Source organism: Cebidichthys violaceus, unplaced genomic scaffold, assembly GCF_023349555.1.
Source record: "Cebidichthys violaceus isolate CVI_PGR_0920_01 unplaced genomic scaffold, fCebVio1.0.p SCAF_61, whole genome shotgun sequence".
NCBI lineage: Eukaryota > Metazoa > Chordata > Actinopteri > Perciformes > Stichaeidae > Cebidichthys > Cebidichthys violaceus.
Window position 1 is genome coordinate 1,082,543 of NW_027176828.1, and position 18,021 is coordinate 1,100,563.

An 18,021-nucleotide genomic window follows, 5' to 3' on the forward strand; every position below is an offset into this window, starting at 1 on the left:
TAAAATGTGTCACCTGTCGCCGACTGCACGGGTCCATAGGACAGCAACAAATGGCAGACCTTCCTCAAGACAGAGTGTTTCCTGATGATCCACCCTTTTCCAGAGTTAGTGTTGACTATTTCGGACCATTCGAGGTAAAACGAGGAAGAAGCTAAGAGATATGGAGTAATCTTTACTTGGCTAGTCATCCGGTCAGTGCACATTGAAGTTGCTTCTTCCTTGGATACCAACTCATGTCTCAATGCTATACGTCGATTCATTGCCAGGAGAGGACAAGTGATGGAGATCTGCTCCAATAACGGGACAAACTTCATTGGGATGGAACGTGAGCTGAGAACAGCCATTGACGAAATGAATCACTCAAACGTTCAAGGTTATCTTCATCAACGTGGAATCAAATGGACCTTTAACCCTCCGACAGGCTCTCATCATGGGGGAGCTTGGGAAAGGCTCATCAAATCAGTGAGAAAGGCTCTAAATTCTACAGTTAAGGAGCAAGTTCTGGACGAGGAAAGTCTTCAGACAGTCTGAAGACTTTCCTCGTCCAGAACTCAGGCAATAATCAACATCGTTCAATGATTTGAACGATTTGGAAGCCTTGACACCAAATCATCTCTTACTGATGAAGGCCAAACCATCATTACCACCTGGACTATTCGACCATGATGACCTCTACACTCGACAGAGATGGAAACACGTCCAATATATGGCCAATATATTTTGGAAACTTTGGACCAGGGAATACTTGCCACAGCTTCAGGAACGGCAAAAATGGTCAAGAGTATCGAGAAACTTCACTCTGGGTGACATCGTTCTTCTAGTGGATGACTCTGCTCCAAGAAACTCTTGGGTCATGGGGAAGGTCATTAAGGCACTTCCAGACCACAGGACTTGTTCGTCAGGTCTGCATAAAGACAAAGACTAGTGTTTTACACAGGCGCATTACAAAGCTGTGTCTGCTTTTGGAAGATGAACAGCGCTAAAGACTGAGCAACAGTAAGGAGTCTGCTAGCTGCCTTCGGCTCTTATATCGTTATTTTTGTAAGAATGTTTCTTTACAGTACATGGCTCTCTTATTTTAAGTTAGGTAATTGTTTCAAATGTTAACTATTGAGAACAATTAGGGGCCGGTGTTGTAAGAGCCAAATTAAATTTGCTGTAAAATATGTACTTGTATTTCCATGTTTAACTTCAGTCAGATCTGTTTCTACTTTGAATGTTACAAGGATGTTGTTATCATTTGTTGTGGTAAGAAATACACGTAAGTGACAGACTGCCGTCACTTTAAGGACACTTTGCGACAGTTAGTTACGGCTGTTAGTAGAAGCTGGAGCAGAGTGGAGCTGCACAGTTTTCCGATCGTGTCATATGGAACGTGCTATGTGGATTAAGTTGTGGAACAATTCATGGATAACCTGTGGATCTGTGAAGTGTGTCTAGGCATTCGGCATACTTTTAGGAAGAAAGGAAGTTGTTTCACTAACTTGTACAAGGAAATTGAATAAATAAAATACATGTGCTTTCACCTACAAGCGGTGTCGGTGTGAGCTATGTGCATAGGACCAGAAACACGCGTCAATTTAAGGTTTTACACTCTGCTAAAGGTTTGGACGCTACAACTAGCCTTAGCTCACAAGCGTAACAGTTTCCCTAAACAATGTGTGCCTTTAAAATCAAAATCTCACCTTGAATACAGTTTAAACAAATGTTTTATTGAGGGTGCCTGTTCTCTACGTTACACTCTTCTCTTGCTGTTCTTCTTCTGAGAAACTTTACAAGAAAGTGTGAATACCATGCACAGACAACCCCCCTACTGGTGAGATGGCGACACCTGCTGGCCGTTTTAACTGTAACACACATGACATTATAACATTAGTTAGTCAAAAATCCATTTATCTCACAAATAGTTTTAGTAAATCCTTTTAATACACGTTGGCAGAAAGGCAAGAGACAGAGAAAGGGACAAGCAGTGAAAACAGAGGGTGAGCTGGATTATTGTTATAATTATAATTAGTTTATAGCTGAACACTCTAATTAAACATTGTCAATATTCATTTTCAGATGTTATGTTATAATGTTTAGCCTTTTCTGTATTTTAAGATTGTAGTGTGGATCATTCATTGCAACATTTAACCTGATTCCCATGTATTACTGCTTGACAGATAATTTCCACTAATACCCACGGACATGGTTTAAACCTATTGTTATCCAATTTTCTTTAAACATCTTAACATGAACAAATTCAGATCAGGGAAATCAAATTGTTTTCAGGGTGTTATGCCCCTGAAGCCCCCTCATAAACTCAGTTTTTGGACCTCTGTATTTCTACAGTAAAATCCTGTGTACAGCCATGGCTGTGCTTAGAGCTGAGCTCACCAAACTATAGCTGGTACCACTCCACCTCCCGCACTAGCTCTGGTTTCCTTCCCCATCAGAGAGGTGACGTTAGAATCAGTAGTCTAAAATGTGCAACAAATCTACTTTACCATCAAGGATGAACTGGAAACCATAATCAAGATTGCTAAAGTTGTTATTCAGTTTATGACAAAAAGAACAATGACAGACGGAATATGCCAAGTGAGAGATGGAGGGAAGTGATGAAGACTGAGGTGAAGATTACATATAGCAAAGTAGAGGTGAGGGGTTTTAGTCTCTGTTGGAGAGAAAAAATAGCAGTAGTAGGAGGGATGAATCAGCTGTTTATCAGAGAGAACTCAGCAGTTTCTCACAACCAGGAAATGGAGGCACCAGGAGGAGCTGACTTCTGTTTTCCACTACTCCTCAACAACTCCTGCAGGAAACCAGTGCCGCCTCAGTCCGACGGCATCCTCGTTCTGCTGTCTTTCATCTCTGTGCTCACCGCAGCTCTCAACCTGCTGGTCATCATCTCTATCTCCCACTTCAGGCAGAGATTAACCTTCAGCATGAATCAATACATGTTCTGACAATTTACATGAATGACATGTCTTCCTTCAAATGTTCTAGTTAATAATATATATCTTTGTTTTAACAATCTTAACTTTAAAATATGATGTGTTCAAATACAATGTTGAACTCCAAAATGCATTCATTGATGTTACTAACAAGCTACCATTGATAATGATCTCATGAATAATGATATTCTTCCTCTCCAGGCAGCTCCACAGCCCCACCAACCTCCTCATCCTCTCCCTGGCTTTCTCAGATTTTCTCGTGGGCCTCCTGCTGATGCCGGTTGACATCCTTTCAGCAGAGGCTTGCTGGTTTCTGGGTGACCTCATGTGTGCTCTGTATTATGTTGTTAATTTTATCATTACTTCTTCTTCGGTTGGAAATATGGTGCTCATATCAATTGATCGTTATTTGGCTATTTGTGACCCTCTACGCTATAACACCAGAGTTACTTTGGACAAAACAAAAATCTGTGTTTGTCTGTGTTGGATTTACTCTGTTCTCTATAATAGTCTCATTTTGATGGACTTTCTGAGACATCCTGATTCACATAATTCCTGTTACGGAGAGTGTGTAGTTGTTCTTAACCATATCACAGGATCTGTTGACTTTGTCTTCACCTTTATCGGCCCCATCACTGTCATCATAGTTCTGTATTTGAGAATATTTGTGGTGGCTGTGTCTCAGGCTCAAGTCATGCGGTCCCACATTGCAGCGGTCTCACAACAAAGTTCAGTGGGTGTAACTGCTAAGAAATCTGAGATGAAAGCAGCCAGGACTCTTGGTGTTGTTGTGGTTGTGTTTCTGATATGTTTCTGTCCATATTACTCTCCATCCTTTACAGGTGAGGTTATTGAAGACAGTAGTTCATCCACAATGTTTGTAGTCTGGCTGCTGTTTTTCAACTCCTGTCTTAACCCAGTGATCTATGCCTTCTTTTACCCCTGGTTTAGAAAATCTATTAAACTCATAGTCACCCTCAAGATAATGCAGCCGGGCTCTTGTGATTGTAAGATACTGTAGAGACAGACTGATGAGTAACTGTATATATTAATGAGGAAATTGATTTGCTGTTGTTACTGAGTCACTGAAGCAAACTCGAAAGGTGTAACAGCCGGGAAAAATATAGTTAAAAAGTGAAAGTACTGTTTTTTTAATATTTTGAATCTGTAGTTGACATGTAACACATTCAATTTGAGGTCAATTAAATGCTGTTTTGTTACTATGTTGTTCTATTGTTATGTTTAAATACACTGAAGCACTTTAACTTAAAGTGAGTGCACTCAACTTATCTTTACATTATGCATGCCTTTAGTTATTCCTTACCTGTATCTACAGTTTTCTGTTGGTGTGACAGATCTATTTCTATTTTTTTTTCTTCTCATGGGACCAGCTTGATTTCATCATATACAAACGTTTGTACTGTGAAGAAAAATATTAAGATAATTGTGAGAGTTGCTAAACTGTTATGAATAATTAAGCTTTCAAAATGTTTTAAGATGCTTTTTTACTATTAATAATTATTGTAAAAAGACATTTACTCAAAAATTAAACTAGAGAAATACTTATTAATTCAGTATTTAATACGATTGTGAAGTCATTAGGTATCAATAATAAACAACACACATTGGATTCGTGTTTTGATGTTATATATAAAACTCATCATTTAAGTCATTTTGTCTGACAGAATACGTTCTTGAGTAATGTGGTTCGTCTAGCTTACACATAGTGTTAAATGTTTCATAATTTAAATAATAACTTTTCACAGACTGAGCTGCTAACCTATAAAGGCTCAGGTTAAATCAATTCAATTAAATACGTTCATATTGTTATTCATAAATTGCTCTGTAAGATGCTTTAAAATAAACAATTAAACTGTTCCTATTGTAAATATAGTAATCATATTAATATTGATTGATAGACTTTATTTCAGACTTGGGATCCAGAGAGACAAATACATAAAATGACATACACAAACAGTAAAGTACATAGGCCTAGCAATGCCTTACAAAGAGACAGCTGTACCAATGTCGCCACAGCTGGGACTGGTAGCGTAATATGACATCATTTCATATTTGCTTGTCATTTAAACTAATATTTAATATCTATCTGTTATATAAATAAACAGCAGATGATCATGGAGATTGACCCATTCATATAAGCATTATTTCATGACACAAAACATATCACTTTGGCAGTTTCCTCCCATATTTAGGTCGTATTGTTTACTGAATCAAACAATGTATATGCATAGAACATTTTCTAATGTCTCTAATAAACCTAAAGTCCTGGCTGCCTTCAGCTCAGATTTCTTAGCAGTTACACTCACTGAACACTGGAGTGTGACACCTACAAGGTTAGACCGCATCATGGCTCGTACCTGAGCCACGTCCACCACAAATACTCTCATATACAGAACTATGATGACATTGTAAAGGATGGGAAAAAAAGTACCGCAACATAATCAATAACAACACACTCTCCAAAGCAGTTGCTATGCCTGGTTATTTCAGCTTATTCTTAAACTGTACACTGTGAAAAAGAGCAGAACATATCGCACGCAGACATACACAGAATTGAACTCTTGTTTGAGGGACTTTGGTGGGGTAATAGAGAGGAATACAAATAGCCACATAGTGGTCAACTGATATGAGCACCTATATAGTATTTTACCAAAAAATATGAGGGCCATGATGGAGATGGGTCTGCCTCTTGGAGCGCAGATATAGCAAATGGCACCCTATTAATAATGATATGAAACTTTCATTGAACATGGGTGATTACCAAGATACCACTTTGAACTATTCATATATGTGGATCACTTTGTTGGAGGGTCTATCTCCGTAGTGCAACTTGTTATGTTTAATAGTTTCTCAAACAGAGGAAAAATAGCCCACAGAGGAGAAGAAGCCCCCCCCCAAGTCTCCAACTGCATGCATTACCTTATATGGTGGTGACCTAAGGTCTCCTCTCTCACAGACACATGATATATTCAGCAAATCCTCTTCTGGTTTAAACTTCAACAAGTAAACATTTTGTAACACATAATATTCATCACTAGAAGCGCTTTTAACATAGATCTCTCACAAACTGCACTGCCTGCACTGTCCATGTTTACGCCCTTGGTGGTACTGATATTGTCATATAATTCGAAGCAAGAAAGTAAAAATTTCCCAAAATGTCTATAACTTTTCCTCTAACCTCAGACACAGAGTAGTGAAGAGTCACAACTTGATCAATCCTTGATTGACACCTTTATAATGACTCTGGAAATAGGATCTTTTCTTTTTTTTTCAAATACATGCATATAACAAGGCTGTGTTTACTAGGATCTGAGGTAAAAGGCAAGGGAGCTGTGAGGTTGCATGTGGTGGCCAAATGGGATGGTGTCCCCCGAAGGTCGCAATTTGGGGAAGAGCGAGCTGCGAAAACCCAACGATTTAACTTTGGGTCTTATGTTCCCCAGTATGTTCCCTGATTTAACTGCTGCAAGCAACCAGCAGCTTTGGATGCAAACATAACATGATGTGAATAAAAAGTTGCCGCAGAACAGCAAGGCCAGGTCAAGGATCAGCAAAAAGTAGTCGTCCAACTTGGGCCTGCGGTCTGGGAAGGCAGAGCAGATGATGTCATGGTACAGGAATAAAGAGTAGACACATTTGATTGTTTGAGTGCAGGGCGGCTGAGAGCGGGGCAATTCCCTTGGAGATGTTGGGACTGCATGAGGATGGATTGGTTTATTGAGCAAGGTCGATGTAGTTACCGGTGAGGATCTGTTGCCTGAGCGTTTGACACGGGTGATGGTCGGGTGGGTGCGACTGGGCGTAATGGAGGTAGTGCTGTGGCTAAAGTTAAGAAAATTAAGTCGGAACAACGCTGTAACTAACTGCTGGCGGAACTGTGGAAAAAAGGGGAGTATTTAAGGTGGGATGGGTAATGCTAGTGGGGGCTGTAGGAAGGGAGAGGGAGGGGGAAAGCAAAAACAGGAACAAACAATAGTTTTTGGCCAATGATCCACCGTGGATCCCTGTTGTTAGAGCGGTCTTTACAGCTGAGGTAGCCGGTGTCAAAGTCTGAGGAGTAATGTTGGCAGAGGTGGGTGGGACATGAAAGGCGGAAGCAAGACAACAGGAAAGGCTGCTGGGATGGAGGGATGAATATGCATGGCTTTATAGTGAAGTCTGTGGCAAAGAAATGTCAAGGTGAGATGTCTCTGCTACAGAAGAAGCTTGAAGAGGGTGGGATACGACCTGGCCCTCTAAAAGGGCTGATGTGGATGCCTGCGTCATGATTTCATCGAGGTTGCGGCTGATGTGGTGCGGAGAACCTGGAAGTGCTCTAGAGGAACGGAGAGCGAGAGTGTGTTATGCTGTGCGTCCGTGAACAGTTTCGAAAGTTTTGCTTTTTAATTGGAAAGGGATGTTGCGCTGAATAATTGCGTTCTTCAGACGAGAGACGGTCCACTTGGAAATGTGGGATATGCGGCCGTAGTTCCAGCATCTGGATCTGGGAGAGTGGCGTCAGGACGCCGAAGTCGGAATCTCCCCCCGAGACTGTTTGTAAGGGCTGATGACTTCGGTGGATGGATGTCCGGTACTTCAGTATATAGCTGGTCATCTTCAAACAGTTTGTTATTTGAAGGGTAGAGAAAGAGCCTTTGTACAAAGTAAGCGGTTTAGGTTTTGCTTGTCTGTCGCACATCTTGTAGAAACTGAGTCAAAGAGGAAGTCAGTGGGTCAAATATGCTTAAATACTTTGTGCAGAGTAAATGAGATATGTTCGGGGTGTGGTCCTTGTTAACGAAATAAGTTATAAAATTTAATATAATAGTGTGACCAACACTTTTGAAAACCCCCTTGAGACACCTGGAGCTTAATTTTAAAGACAGAATTTGCTCGCAAATTATAGGGGTGGCCTCAGTGGTCTTTAGTCTATGTGCTCATCTTCTCTGTTGCCCATTTGTCTTAGTATTTCCAAGTCAAGTGTTGCAGAGTTTTTTTTGTGTATTTCACATTGGTTTTATAGCTTACTTTTGTATTTCTTGACTCTGCCTTTGCTTTGTGATTTTGGATAACTTTGCCTCAATTTGTACTGAATTCCCGTGTACTGAAGCTTTGCGTCAGTAAAAACACTGTTTGATTCAACCAATACCTTTAAGCCCTATTGGCTTCCTTGGTTCTTAGTTTGCTGCCACAACTGGCACTGACAAGTCCATGTGGCAGCCGCATCGACAATAAAGCCTTTTAACATGGCCCACTCGGATTCCACCCTAAATATTTCAGGCCTTGAAGTTAAAAAGCTCTCAGACCAAAAGAAACGTACATGTGAGTTGTGCACTCAGTGCACATTCTTTACATTACAGTCATTTAGCAGACGCTTTTATCCAAAGCGACTTACAATAAGTGCATTCAACATTGGTAATCAAAAGAACTACTAGTCGCCAGAAGTCATAAGTACATTTCCTTTTCCAAACAAGCATCTAAGAGCATGAAGCAGAGCATAACTCAGAGCCAAAGTACAGTGCAGAAACAAAGAAAAATAGTTAGTGCAAAAAAGTAATACGAATACAATAAGTGCAACAAGCTAGTATGAATACAATAAGTGCTAAGTGGAAGGCTCAGGGTAGCACTTCCTGAAGAGGTGGGTTTTCAGCCTGCGCCGAAAGATGGGCAGCGACTCTGCTGTCCTGACATCAGTGGGAAGTTCATTCCACCACTGTGGGGCCAGGACAGAAAACAGCCGTGACCGGGTTGATCGGCCACAGGGACCTCTGAGCGACAGGGCAACCAATCGCCCCGAGGCAGCAGAGCGAAGTGATCGGGCGGGGGTGTAGGGCTTGACCATGGCATGGCGTGAAGGGACAGAGTTTGTCCAAAGAAGAAGTAAGGGTTGAGAGGAGAAGATCAGTCGCAGTGTCAGGGAATAGAAGAGAGAAGGATTCAGGGTCAGGGAGAGCAGAGGTAACAGAAGAGGAAAGATCAGCAGGGGAGAGGGAGCGGAGATGACTACGGGTAGAAACCATGTGGGTAGGTGGAGGAAGTGATGGGGGAGAGGATAGGGAGAGGGAGTAGGACATGAAATAGTGGTCAGAGAGCTGGAGGGGAGTGACGGAGAGGTTAGCAGTAGAACAGTGCCTAGTGAAGATAAGATCCAGCTGGTTGCCGGCCTTGTGGGTAGGAGGAGAAGAGGAGTGGTAAAGGTCAAAGGAGGAGAGGAAGGAAAGAAGAGGTTCAAACTTATCGGTCTGGATGTTGAAGTCACCGAGCAGGATGAGTGCCGAGCCATCGTCATGGAAGTGCGAAACTAATGTGTCGAGCTCCTCCAGGAACTCACCAAGAGGCCCTGGTGGGCGATACACAACAGCAATGGTGAGCTTGACTGGATAAGTGTCAGTAACAGCATGAAATTCAAAAGTGGACGGGGAGAACTGTGGAACAGAGACAAGAGAGTATTTCCATTTTGGGGAAATTAGCAGGCCAGTACCACCACCCCGCCTCCCAGCTCTGGGAGTGTGAGAGAAAGAGTACACATCTGACAGAGCTGCGGGTGTGGTGGTGTTTTCTGGTGTGATCCAGGTCTCAGTTAGAGCAAGAAAGTTAAGGGAGAGCAAGGAAGCGTAACCTGAGATGAACTCAGCTTTCGGCACTGCCGACTGGCAATTCCAGAGCCCCCCTGCCACCACTTGCTCGCCCCGAGCTGAGAGAGTAGGATAGATGAGGTTAGTGGGGTCACGGCTCCTGAAAGCGGCCCAATGTCTACGTGACCGCTGGGCAGAGGAACGGACAGAAATTGGATGCAAACACATGGTAGTACACGCTCGAGAAGCAAGAACAAGATACTTATCTTCTATCTAAATGCAGGTGAGTTTAGAAGTTCAGCTGTTCCTCCAGGAGATGGATACACTCCTGGGTACACTTCTTCTTTTATACATACCAGTTTATAAGTTGGAAAGGGCATATACATGTTTTTTGTGTGTACACATTAGTATACATTTGAGTTCTGTAAGGCAGTCCCCCAGCTTACAGCTCTGCTCTTCACCCGAGTGTCCAAGACATACGGCCGCAGATCTGATGATATGATCACAAAGTCGATCATTGATCTTTAGCCTCAGGTGTTCCAGTACCAAGTGCTCTCATTAATCACCCTATGCTCTAACCTGGTGTATATTATGGCCAATCTATAACTGGCACACACGTCCAGTAACAAAGCAGGACTGATGTTCAGACTGGGCAAGCAATTCATCCCAGTCACCCCCCTTCAGGTTCCTCTATTATTGCCCATGTGTTGAAGACCCCCAGCAGAAGTAAAAAGTCCTTCCAGATAAGTCCCCTCTCCAGCACTGAGGAGCTGCGAAGAGGATGTGAGTCGGCTCCTTCACAGACAGAAGATCAGGAAGGCTGCGGGCCAAGATGTGTCAACCTCGTGCCTGAAAGTCTGTGCTGACCAGCTGGCCTCCATCTTCACGCAGGTCTTCAAATGATCACTGGAGCTGTGTGAAGTCCCCTCATGCTTCAAACGATGCACGATTATGATCTGTAAAAATCTGTATAGTGCCCCCTGGGCAGACCCACTTGCCACATTTATGCCTCTAACGCTGTGCTCTGTAGCTCAATGCTAACACACATTAGCTCTAAAGATTGCCAGTAACCTGAGGATTACAGGGATATGACTCATATTCCTATGACACACCATCACAGAGTTATTAGGTATCAGACACCAGCAATACCAAACTCAATAGCAATTTACATCATAAACGGCACCTTACTTTTTGATGTTTTGCAACAAATGGAGAACTATTTCCGTTCAATTTCACCATCCCTGTGCTCACCGGACACCCCTCTAACTGAATAGAGAGGTTTAGTCTCTCTCTGTGACTGCTAGCTAAAAGGAGAGGGATATAAGTTTCAGCAAATCAGATTTTAGATATTTGACGATCCGGTAGTGTTTTTATTGTGACTGGCTAACGATTCTGTCAATCAAAGGCACAAGGGATCCTTTCAATAGTATGGACTCTGATGCGTCGAAAGAGGGTTCATTGACTCAAATCGACCAATCATAGGCTAGTAAGGTCCTGGAAGGTCCTGGAATTCAGGCTCTCAAAATGATACCAAACTGCTGTATTTGGATAGATTGAACACTATTAGTGATAAAAGAAGTGAAATATATAATTATATAGTATATCAAATTACAATGGAACAGCTGGAACAAAATTACATTTTGGTTGACCTCGCCTGACCTCTCTATACTAAAACCTCTCTAACTTTTTTTTGCTCCACTTTATCAAAGTAAAAAGAGCTTGTCCATATATTGTGCTATGATGTGGGAGTTTAAACCTTGAAGCTACATAATTCCAAAAAATACATATCCTGAAAGTGCTTTTGTTTTCACCGAAAATAAAAAATTTCAATTTGTGCTGTGTGCCATCCTAACTTACTCTTAATCAGTAACATATATTCTGGTAACTACACATCTGAACAAATCTCTTGTCATCCAATGTTTTGATCTTCAAAAATTTTAAATGCACATATTTAGAAAAGGGAAATGGTTTTTTTTGGAGGCATGCCCCCAAAGCCCCCTTGTAAACTCAGTTTTTGGACCTTTGTATATGTATGTGTGTAAACACAGCGTTAAAGAGCTTTGAGCTAGGATTCATTGTGTAACTAATTAATTATGAATACGTAAGTACATTTTCGGTGAGAACCACACAAACCTTATTGCAAATCTCACTGATATTTGTGTAGAGCGAGGACTTTTAAAGTGTGTTACGTCAGCTAAGGCAAAGTTGGTAGCCTTCTGGTCTGCAGGACAAAGGAGCGCAAAGGTGACCAAAACTGCACTTAAAAGGAAGAGATGTGCAGATTAGAGTGTGACAGGGAAAGAGAGACAGAGTTAATGTATCTGTGTGTTTCTGTGACAGAGGGAGGGGGAGAAGGAGGCAGGCTGTGTGTGAGAAATAGTGTTGTATAACATTATCTCTAATGAACATTTAAATCACACTATCAGGATGTTAGTCTTTATTCATATTATAAATATCATATTATATAATATTCATTCAAAGCAATCAGTATTTTTTTGTTCTCTCCTGATTTCAGACATTGTCAGGATTCAAAAACTTGCATTTTAAGTAAACTTTACTATTGTTTGTTCACAAGAAAACACTGCAGGCCACCATTTGAATCCAAAACTTCTTAAGCTTATTTTCTTCAGGATTAATTGTTGAGGTGTCCCTCATTGAAAAATGTATCTTTCAAGCCTGTAAAGCAGTTTTCTTTTTACCTGCCGATTATATACTCACATTACTACCTGTCATACTTAACAGTGAAACCAAACAAACACAATTACACTTGTTCCTTCACATTACATGCCTGCAAGTCAGCCACTTCAATCTTTACATTATTCTAAGTTTGGCTGAGTCATCTTGCTAACTTTATTATTAAACTAGTGATGTGTCCGCTGCATACTGTCTCTGTCCATTCAGATGTCCGGGTTCTATATTTAGTTAATTTCTGTGTTTGGGATCCCCAAAAGAATACAGAGTGGTTATGGCTCAATTACTACATTTTGGTTGTCCTTTAACAGGGGCAGATCAAAAATTTCAAAATATTTAGTGTGTTATTTTCAGAGTCAAGGTACATTGGAGTGATTTTGTAAACTTGCGTAAGAGAGAACAAGTTTTATTCCACCTCTCACGGTATGGGCTAACCAAACTGAGGGAAAGTAAGTACAGGTGCTGAACACAGTTTCACAACTACCTGAAAGAGATAATCAATAAAAAAGTCGACCAATTAAAACATTTTTGCAGACCATTTGTAAAATCTGTGAAAGGCCCCTTGACATGATGCTGACAGGCTCCTTTTTCTAAACAGGAAAGAGAGAGATGCATTAAAGTGACGCAGTACAACTAAAGACCTGTTGGATCCAAGAAAAGAAAACAATATTTAGTATATTATATTAGTCCAAAGATCCTTCAACTTATTTTTTATATGTGTGCCTTACAGGAAACATATAACAAATAAGGCAACACATTTTCTAGAGTCGAGTAGTTGTAGATTTCAGTGTTGCATTGAAACAGTACACAATGTAGAGACACATATATGATCTGCATGTAATAGTGCTCATACAAAGGTCATTGTAACAAGACTTTTACATCTGTTACTAAATTCTCACCACCATGACCAAGTACATTGTTCTGTCTTATTTCAGCCACCATGCAGTGTTTCTCTAGAGTATGTTTGTCACATATGAGCCAGGCTGCAGTATCTTAAGAGTAACAATGAGCCTGATGGATTTTCTAAACCAGGGGTAGAAAAAGGCATAGATCACAGGGTTAAGACAGGAGTTGAAATAAAACAGACATATTACAAAGGCAGCAGTTGAGGCATTGAGCAAGGTGTCCTGGCCTGTGAGTGAAACACAATAATATGGGCAGAGGCACATTAGAAAGACGACAATAACAACACCAAGAGTCCTGGCTGCTTTCAATTCAGATTTTTTAGCAGTTACACGTACTGAACACTTGACAGAGAAAGCTGCAGTATGAGACCGCATGGCACGAGCCTGAAACACAGCCACCACAAATACTCTCATATACAGAACTATGATGACAGTGACAGGACCGATAAAGGATAAAAAAAGATCTGCAAGTCCAGCAATGTAGTTAATGACAACGACACACTCTCCAAAGCAGGAATTATACCTGCCTGGTTGTTCCAGGTTATCCTTCAGCATCAGAGTCTGAAGGAAAGCAGAACATATCCAACACAGACAAACACAGATCTTAACTCTTTTTTGTGTGACTTTGTTGGGATAATGTAGAGGATCACAAATAGCCACATATCGGTCAATTGATATGAGCACCATGGTTCCTACTGAGGCAGCGGTAATAATAAAGTCCACAACAGTATACAGAATACACATGAGGTCACCGAGCAACCAGCAGCCTTCTATGAGCACAATTTGAAAGAACATGAGGAGACCAACGAAGAAATCTGATACAGCCAGAGAGAGGAGGAGGAGGTTGGTGGGTGTGTGGAGCTGCCTGAAGAGATAAGAGGACAACATGCTCATCATTATTGGTAGCGTCAATTGTCATATTAAGAGATAAAAGCATTGACTGAAACACAAAAACATATTTCCATAACCGATATGTTGTTTTGTTCCATTAACCATTTGTCTCCGTACAGCTACCAGTTTTATAAATTGATAAAACATATGAATACTTGAAGTGGGAGATGGAGATGATGACGAGCAGGTTGAGAGTCACAGTGAGCAGAGAGATGGAGGACAGTAAAATGTAAGTGAGCATAGATACAGAGTGAGGACGCATGGCCTTCCTGCAGGAGGAGTTGAGGAGTTCTGGAAAGCAAAATTCAGCTTCATCAAGGCTTTTCATTGTCAGAAAGAGGAGACAAGATGCTGCTGTGCTCGTCATACAACTGATTAATCTCTTTTCTTCCTCCACATCCCTCTTTGTTCATTTACTTTGGTGTGAACTTTCTGTTAGTGGGAGTGACTTATTGTTTCATCTATCTTCATTGGTCTTTTCCCTGTATTTCACCTCCCCCTTCTCTTGTGACCAGGACAAGATGAAGGGAGATTACAGCTTCTGGTTACCATTATGCCATGAACCTGGATAAGATAAAGAAGTTGTTGTAGTTTTCACACGACACAAATTAATAGAACAACGTGACATAGCCGTAGTCATGCTTGAACACATGTTCACTTATTAGCCTACAGATCTTGACAATGTAGGTCAGTCAAGGTGTTATGTGTTCTGTTTATTCACTTAGACATCCAACACCCAAGGTTCACGACAACTTTTGTCCGTGTTGCAAAAGCAAGAAATACAAAATACCTTTTGTCACAGGCGACTCCTTTGCCAGGTTTCTCTTTAACGTGTGTATTCCACTTTCATTGGTGGTAGCTAACTGACAGGTCCAGATATTTAGAATGCTAGATATGTGGAATAAGTCTGCAATGCGAAAATCACAAACAGAATTGGTAACATGGGACAACCCTGATGGCCAGCATCCACTGAAAATGTGTTTGACTGTGTTTGGCAAGTCTCAGGTCTTCAATCTGGAACTTCCAGAGCTGAGGGGAAATTAATGCAGAAGCCTGGTCACCTTTCATTTTCGGCCTACTTTGGGGAAGGAAGACATGAAACAAGGGCAAGAAGATGAGGAGACTGAGAGAAAAAGAAAGAGAGAAGGTGATGGAGATGTAATGGGAAGAGCAGGTACTGCTACCGTGCCCAGGATGGGATTATAATTATGCTGTCCAACACAAATAAAAACCCATCTGATCACATTCAAAGTGTTATTACCACATAAATATAAATGTTATTTGGGTTATACAGTGGAATCTATAGGCACAATTTAACAACACAAACACCTAACATAGTTATAGTGTGATTAGTATGATTGTGTGAATATGTTATTAAAAAAACACATTTTGCTTACATTCATGGGCAGTTTTGAGATATATTTCTATAATTCAGGTAAACTCAAACACAAAAATGAAATCAAGACAGTGTACATATGTTGGTCTCCCGTCAGTGTATGATGACGGGCACACCAAAGAACGGCAGCAGACACCTTGAATACAGTTTAAACAAATGTTTTATTGAGGGTGCCTGTTCTCTAGTTACACTCTTCTCTTGCTGTTCTTCTTCTGAGAAACTTTACTAATGTCCAAACTAGACAACAATACCAAAATAACCATGCGGTCACATTCACCAACGGGTTAGCTTGTTAGGCTAATCCTAATAACGGCATTACAGCCTGTGTCTACCACTAAAAAACCAGATGGTCAACATGCCAAACAACCGAAAAGTTGCTGAACAGAGAGCGCTTAACTTACAGAGGAAGTTCAACAGAAATCCAAGCTATCAACTAGAGCACACACTGCCTTCAGGACGGACCTCATGGACAAAGGTTACGCTGTGCAACTATCACGATGAGCTTCAATGCAATGTGGATAAAGTCTGGTATATACCCCACCACGGTGTATACCATCCTGTGAAACAGAAGTTAAGGGTGGTGTTTGACTGCGGTGCATCATATCAAGGCACGTCATTGAACGAACAACTTCTACAGGGACCAGACTTAACCAGCAGTCTTGTAGGTGTCATAATACGATTCAGACAAGAACCGGTGGCACTTAAGGCAGATGTGGAGTCGATGTTCCACCATTGTCAAGGTGGCAGAAGAGGATTCTGACCTTCTTAGGTTCCTGTGGTGGCCTGGGGGAGACCTCACGCAAGGTTTGGTGGAGCACAAAATGGTGGTACACATATTTGGCGCTACTTCTTCACCTAGCTGTGCCAGTTTCGCCTGAGGAAGTGTGCTGAGGATCATAGGAAAGTGTTTGATCCAGAAGTGGCTGACACAGTGCTTCAGAGTTTGTATGTGGATGATTGTCTCAAGTCTGTGGCAACAGAAGAGAAATCAGTTGTGCTGTGTCAGGATCTGAGAGCAATCTGTTCCAAGGAAGGTTTCCGTCTCACAAAATGGGTCAGCAACAGCCGTAAAGTCCTAAACTCAATCCCAGGTGGTGAGCTGGCCAAAGACGTGAAGAATCTGGATCACGAGCAAGACAAACTCCCAATTGAGAGAGCCCTGGGTGCATACTGGTGTGTTGAGTCAGACACATTTCAGTTTAAGATTACTGTCAAAGATTTTCTGTTTACCAGAAGAGGTCTCCTTTCGGTTGTTAGTTCAATCTATGACCCCTTAGGAGTTCTCGCACCAGTAGTGTTGCCAGCAAAGAAAATCCTTCAGAATCTGAGTCGGATGAAAATAGGCTGGGATGACGACCTACCAGAAAAGGTCAAACAACAGTAGACGGATTGGTTGACAAAACTTCCCAATCTAAAGGACTTCAAGATCAACCGGTGCATCAAGCCACCAGGATTTGGAAATCCTACATACGCAGAGTTGCACCACTTTGCGGATGCAAGCGAGGAAGCTTACGGCACAGCTAGCTAATTACTGTTGCGGAACGAGAGAAATCAAGTTCACTGCACATTCATGATGGGGAAGGCCAGAGTGGCGCCTTTAAAGCAACCTACTAGCTAAGATACACAGTGGCGTGGTTCCTGAAGCTCAAAACCTTACTGCTGACATTCTCACAAAAGAGAAGACAGCTTTATGCAGTCTTCAGTCAATCTCACTTGGATAAGAGTCAGCAGGTTCAACAAGTGAATACAGTCATGAAGAAATTCAAAGCAGCATATAAAGGATCATCCTGCTCAGTTGAAGATCTTGCAAAGTCTGAGCTGGAAATCATCAGACTCTGTCAAAGGGCAACATTTTCTGAAGAGATTTCATCTCTAAGCAAAGGGCAAAACATAAAACGGAGCAGTCATCTGCTTAAGCTAAACCCTATGCTTCAGGATGGAGTCTTACGTGTTGGAGGAAGACTCAGTCGAGCTGCTTTGCCAGAAGAATGTAAGCAGCCCGCCATCTTGCCCACAGACCACCATGTCACCAACATACTCCTGCACAAGATTCACGAGGACATTGGGCATGCTGGAAGGAACCACATGCTTTCTAAAGTGCGCCAAAAGTATTGGATTCCCAGTGCCATCACATTAGGAAAATAGTCTTAAAATGTGTCACCTGTCGCCGACTGCACGGGTCCATAGGACAGCAACAAATGGCAGACCTTCCTCAAGACAGAGTGTTTCCTGATGATCCACCCTTTTCCAGAGTTAGTGTTGACTATTTCGGACCATTCGAGGTAAAACGAGGAAGAAGCTAAGAGATATGGAGTAATCTTTACTTGGCTAGTCATCCGGTCAGTGCACATTGAAGTTGCTTCTTCCTTGGATACCAACTCATGTCTCAATGCTATACGTCGATTCATTGCCAGGAGAGGACAAGTGATGGAGATCTGCTCCAATAACGGGACAAACTTCATTGGGATGGAACGTGAGCTGAGAACAGCCATTGACGAAATGAATCACTCAAACGTTCAAGGTTATCTTCATCAACGTGGAATCAAATGGACCTTTAACCCTCCGACAGGCTCTCATCATGGGGGAGCTTGGGAAAGGCTCATCAAATCAGTGAGAAAGGCTCTAAATTC

The 18,021-nt window shown here is 41.7% G+C and overlaps 2 protein-coding genes across 2 annotated transcripts; one reads left to right on the forward strand and one right to left on the reverse strand.

Moving 5' to 3' along the window:
* Positions 1 to 2,738: 2,738 nt before the first annotated feature.
* Positions 2,739 to 3,954, forward strand: LOC137890063 (trace amine-associated receptor 13c-like). The gene is made up of 2 exons (XM_068734159.1): positions 2,739 to 2,905; positions 3,135 to 3,954. Exons 1-2 carry the CDS (start codon positions 2,739 to 2,741, stop codon positions 3,952 to 3,954), a joined length of 987 nt encoding a protein of 328 aa, XP_068590260.1.
* Positions 3,955 to 13,152: 9,198 nt separating this feature from the next.
* On the reverse strand, positions 13,153 to 14,362 carry LOC137890075 (trace amine-associated receptor 13c-like). Its single transcript, XM_068734171.1, has 2 exons — positions 14,151 to 14,362; positions 13,153 to 13,969 (listed from the first exon to the last, which is right to left on the reverse strand). The coding sequence occupies exons 1-2, from the start codon at positions 14,360 to 14,362 to the stop codon at positions 13,153 to 13,155; spliced, it is 1,029 nt and encodes a 342-aa protein (XP_068590272.1).
* Between the last annotated feature and the right edge of the window lie 3,659 nt (positions 14,363 to 18,021).

Excerpts from the sequence above, each read along its gene's own strand:
- LOC137890063 (XM_068734159.1), top strand. The coding sequence starts at position 2,739 with ATGGAGGCACCAGGAGGAGCTGACTTCTGTTTTCCACTACTCCTCAAC. Across the intron at positions 2,906-3,134 it reads ATCTCTATCTCCCACTTCAG|GCAGCTCCACAGCCCCACCA; the intron begins GCAGAGATTAAC and ends CTTCCTCTCCAG.
- LOC137890075 (XM_068734171.1), bottom strand. The coding sequence starts at position 14,362 with ATGACGAGCACAGCAGCATCTTGTCTCCTCTTTCTGACAATGAAAAGC. Across the intron at positions 13,970-14,150 it reads ATCTCCATCTCCCACTTCAA|GCAGCTCCACACACCCACCA; the intron begins GTATTCATATGT and ends TTATCTCTTCAG.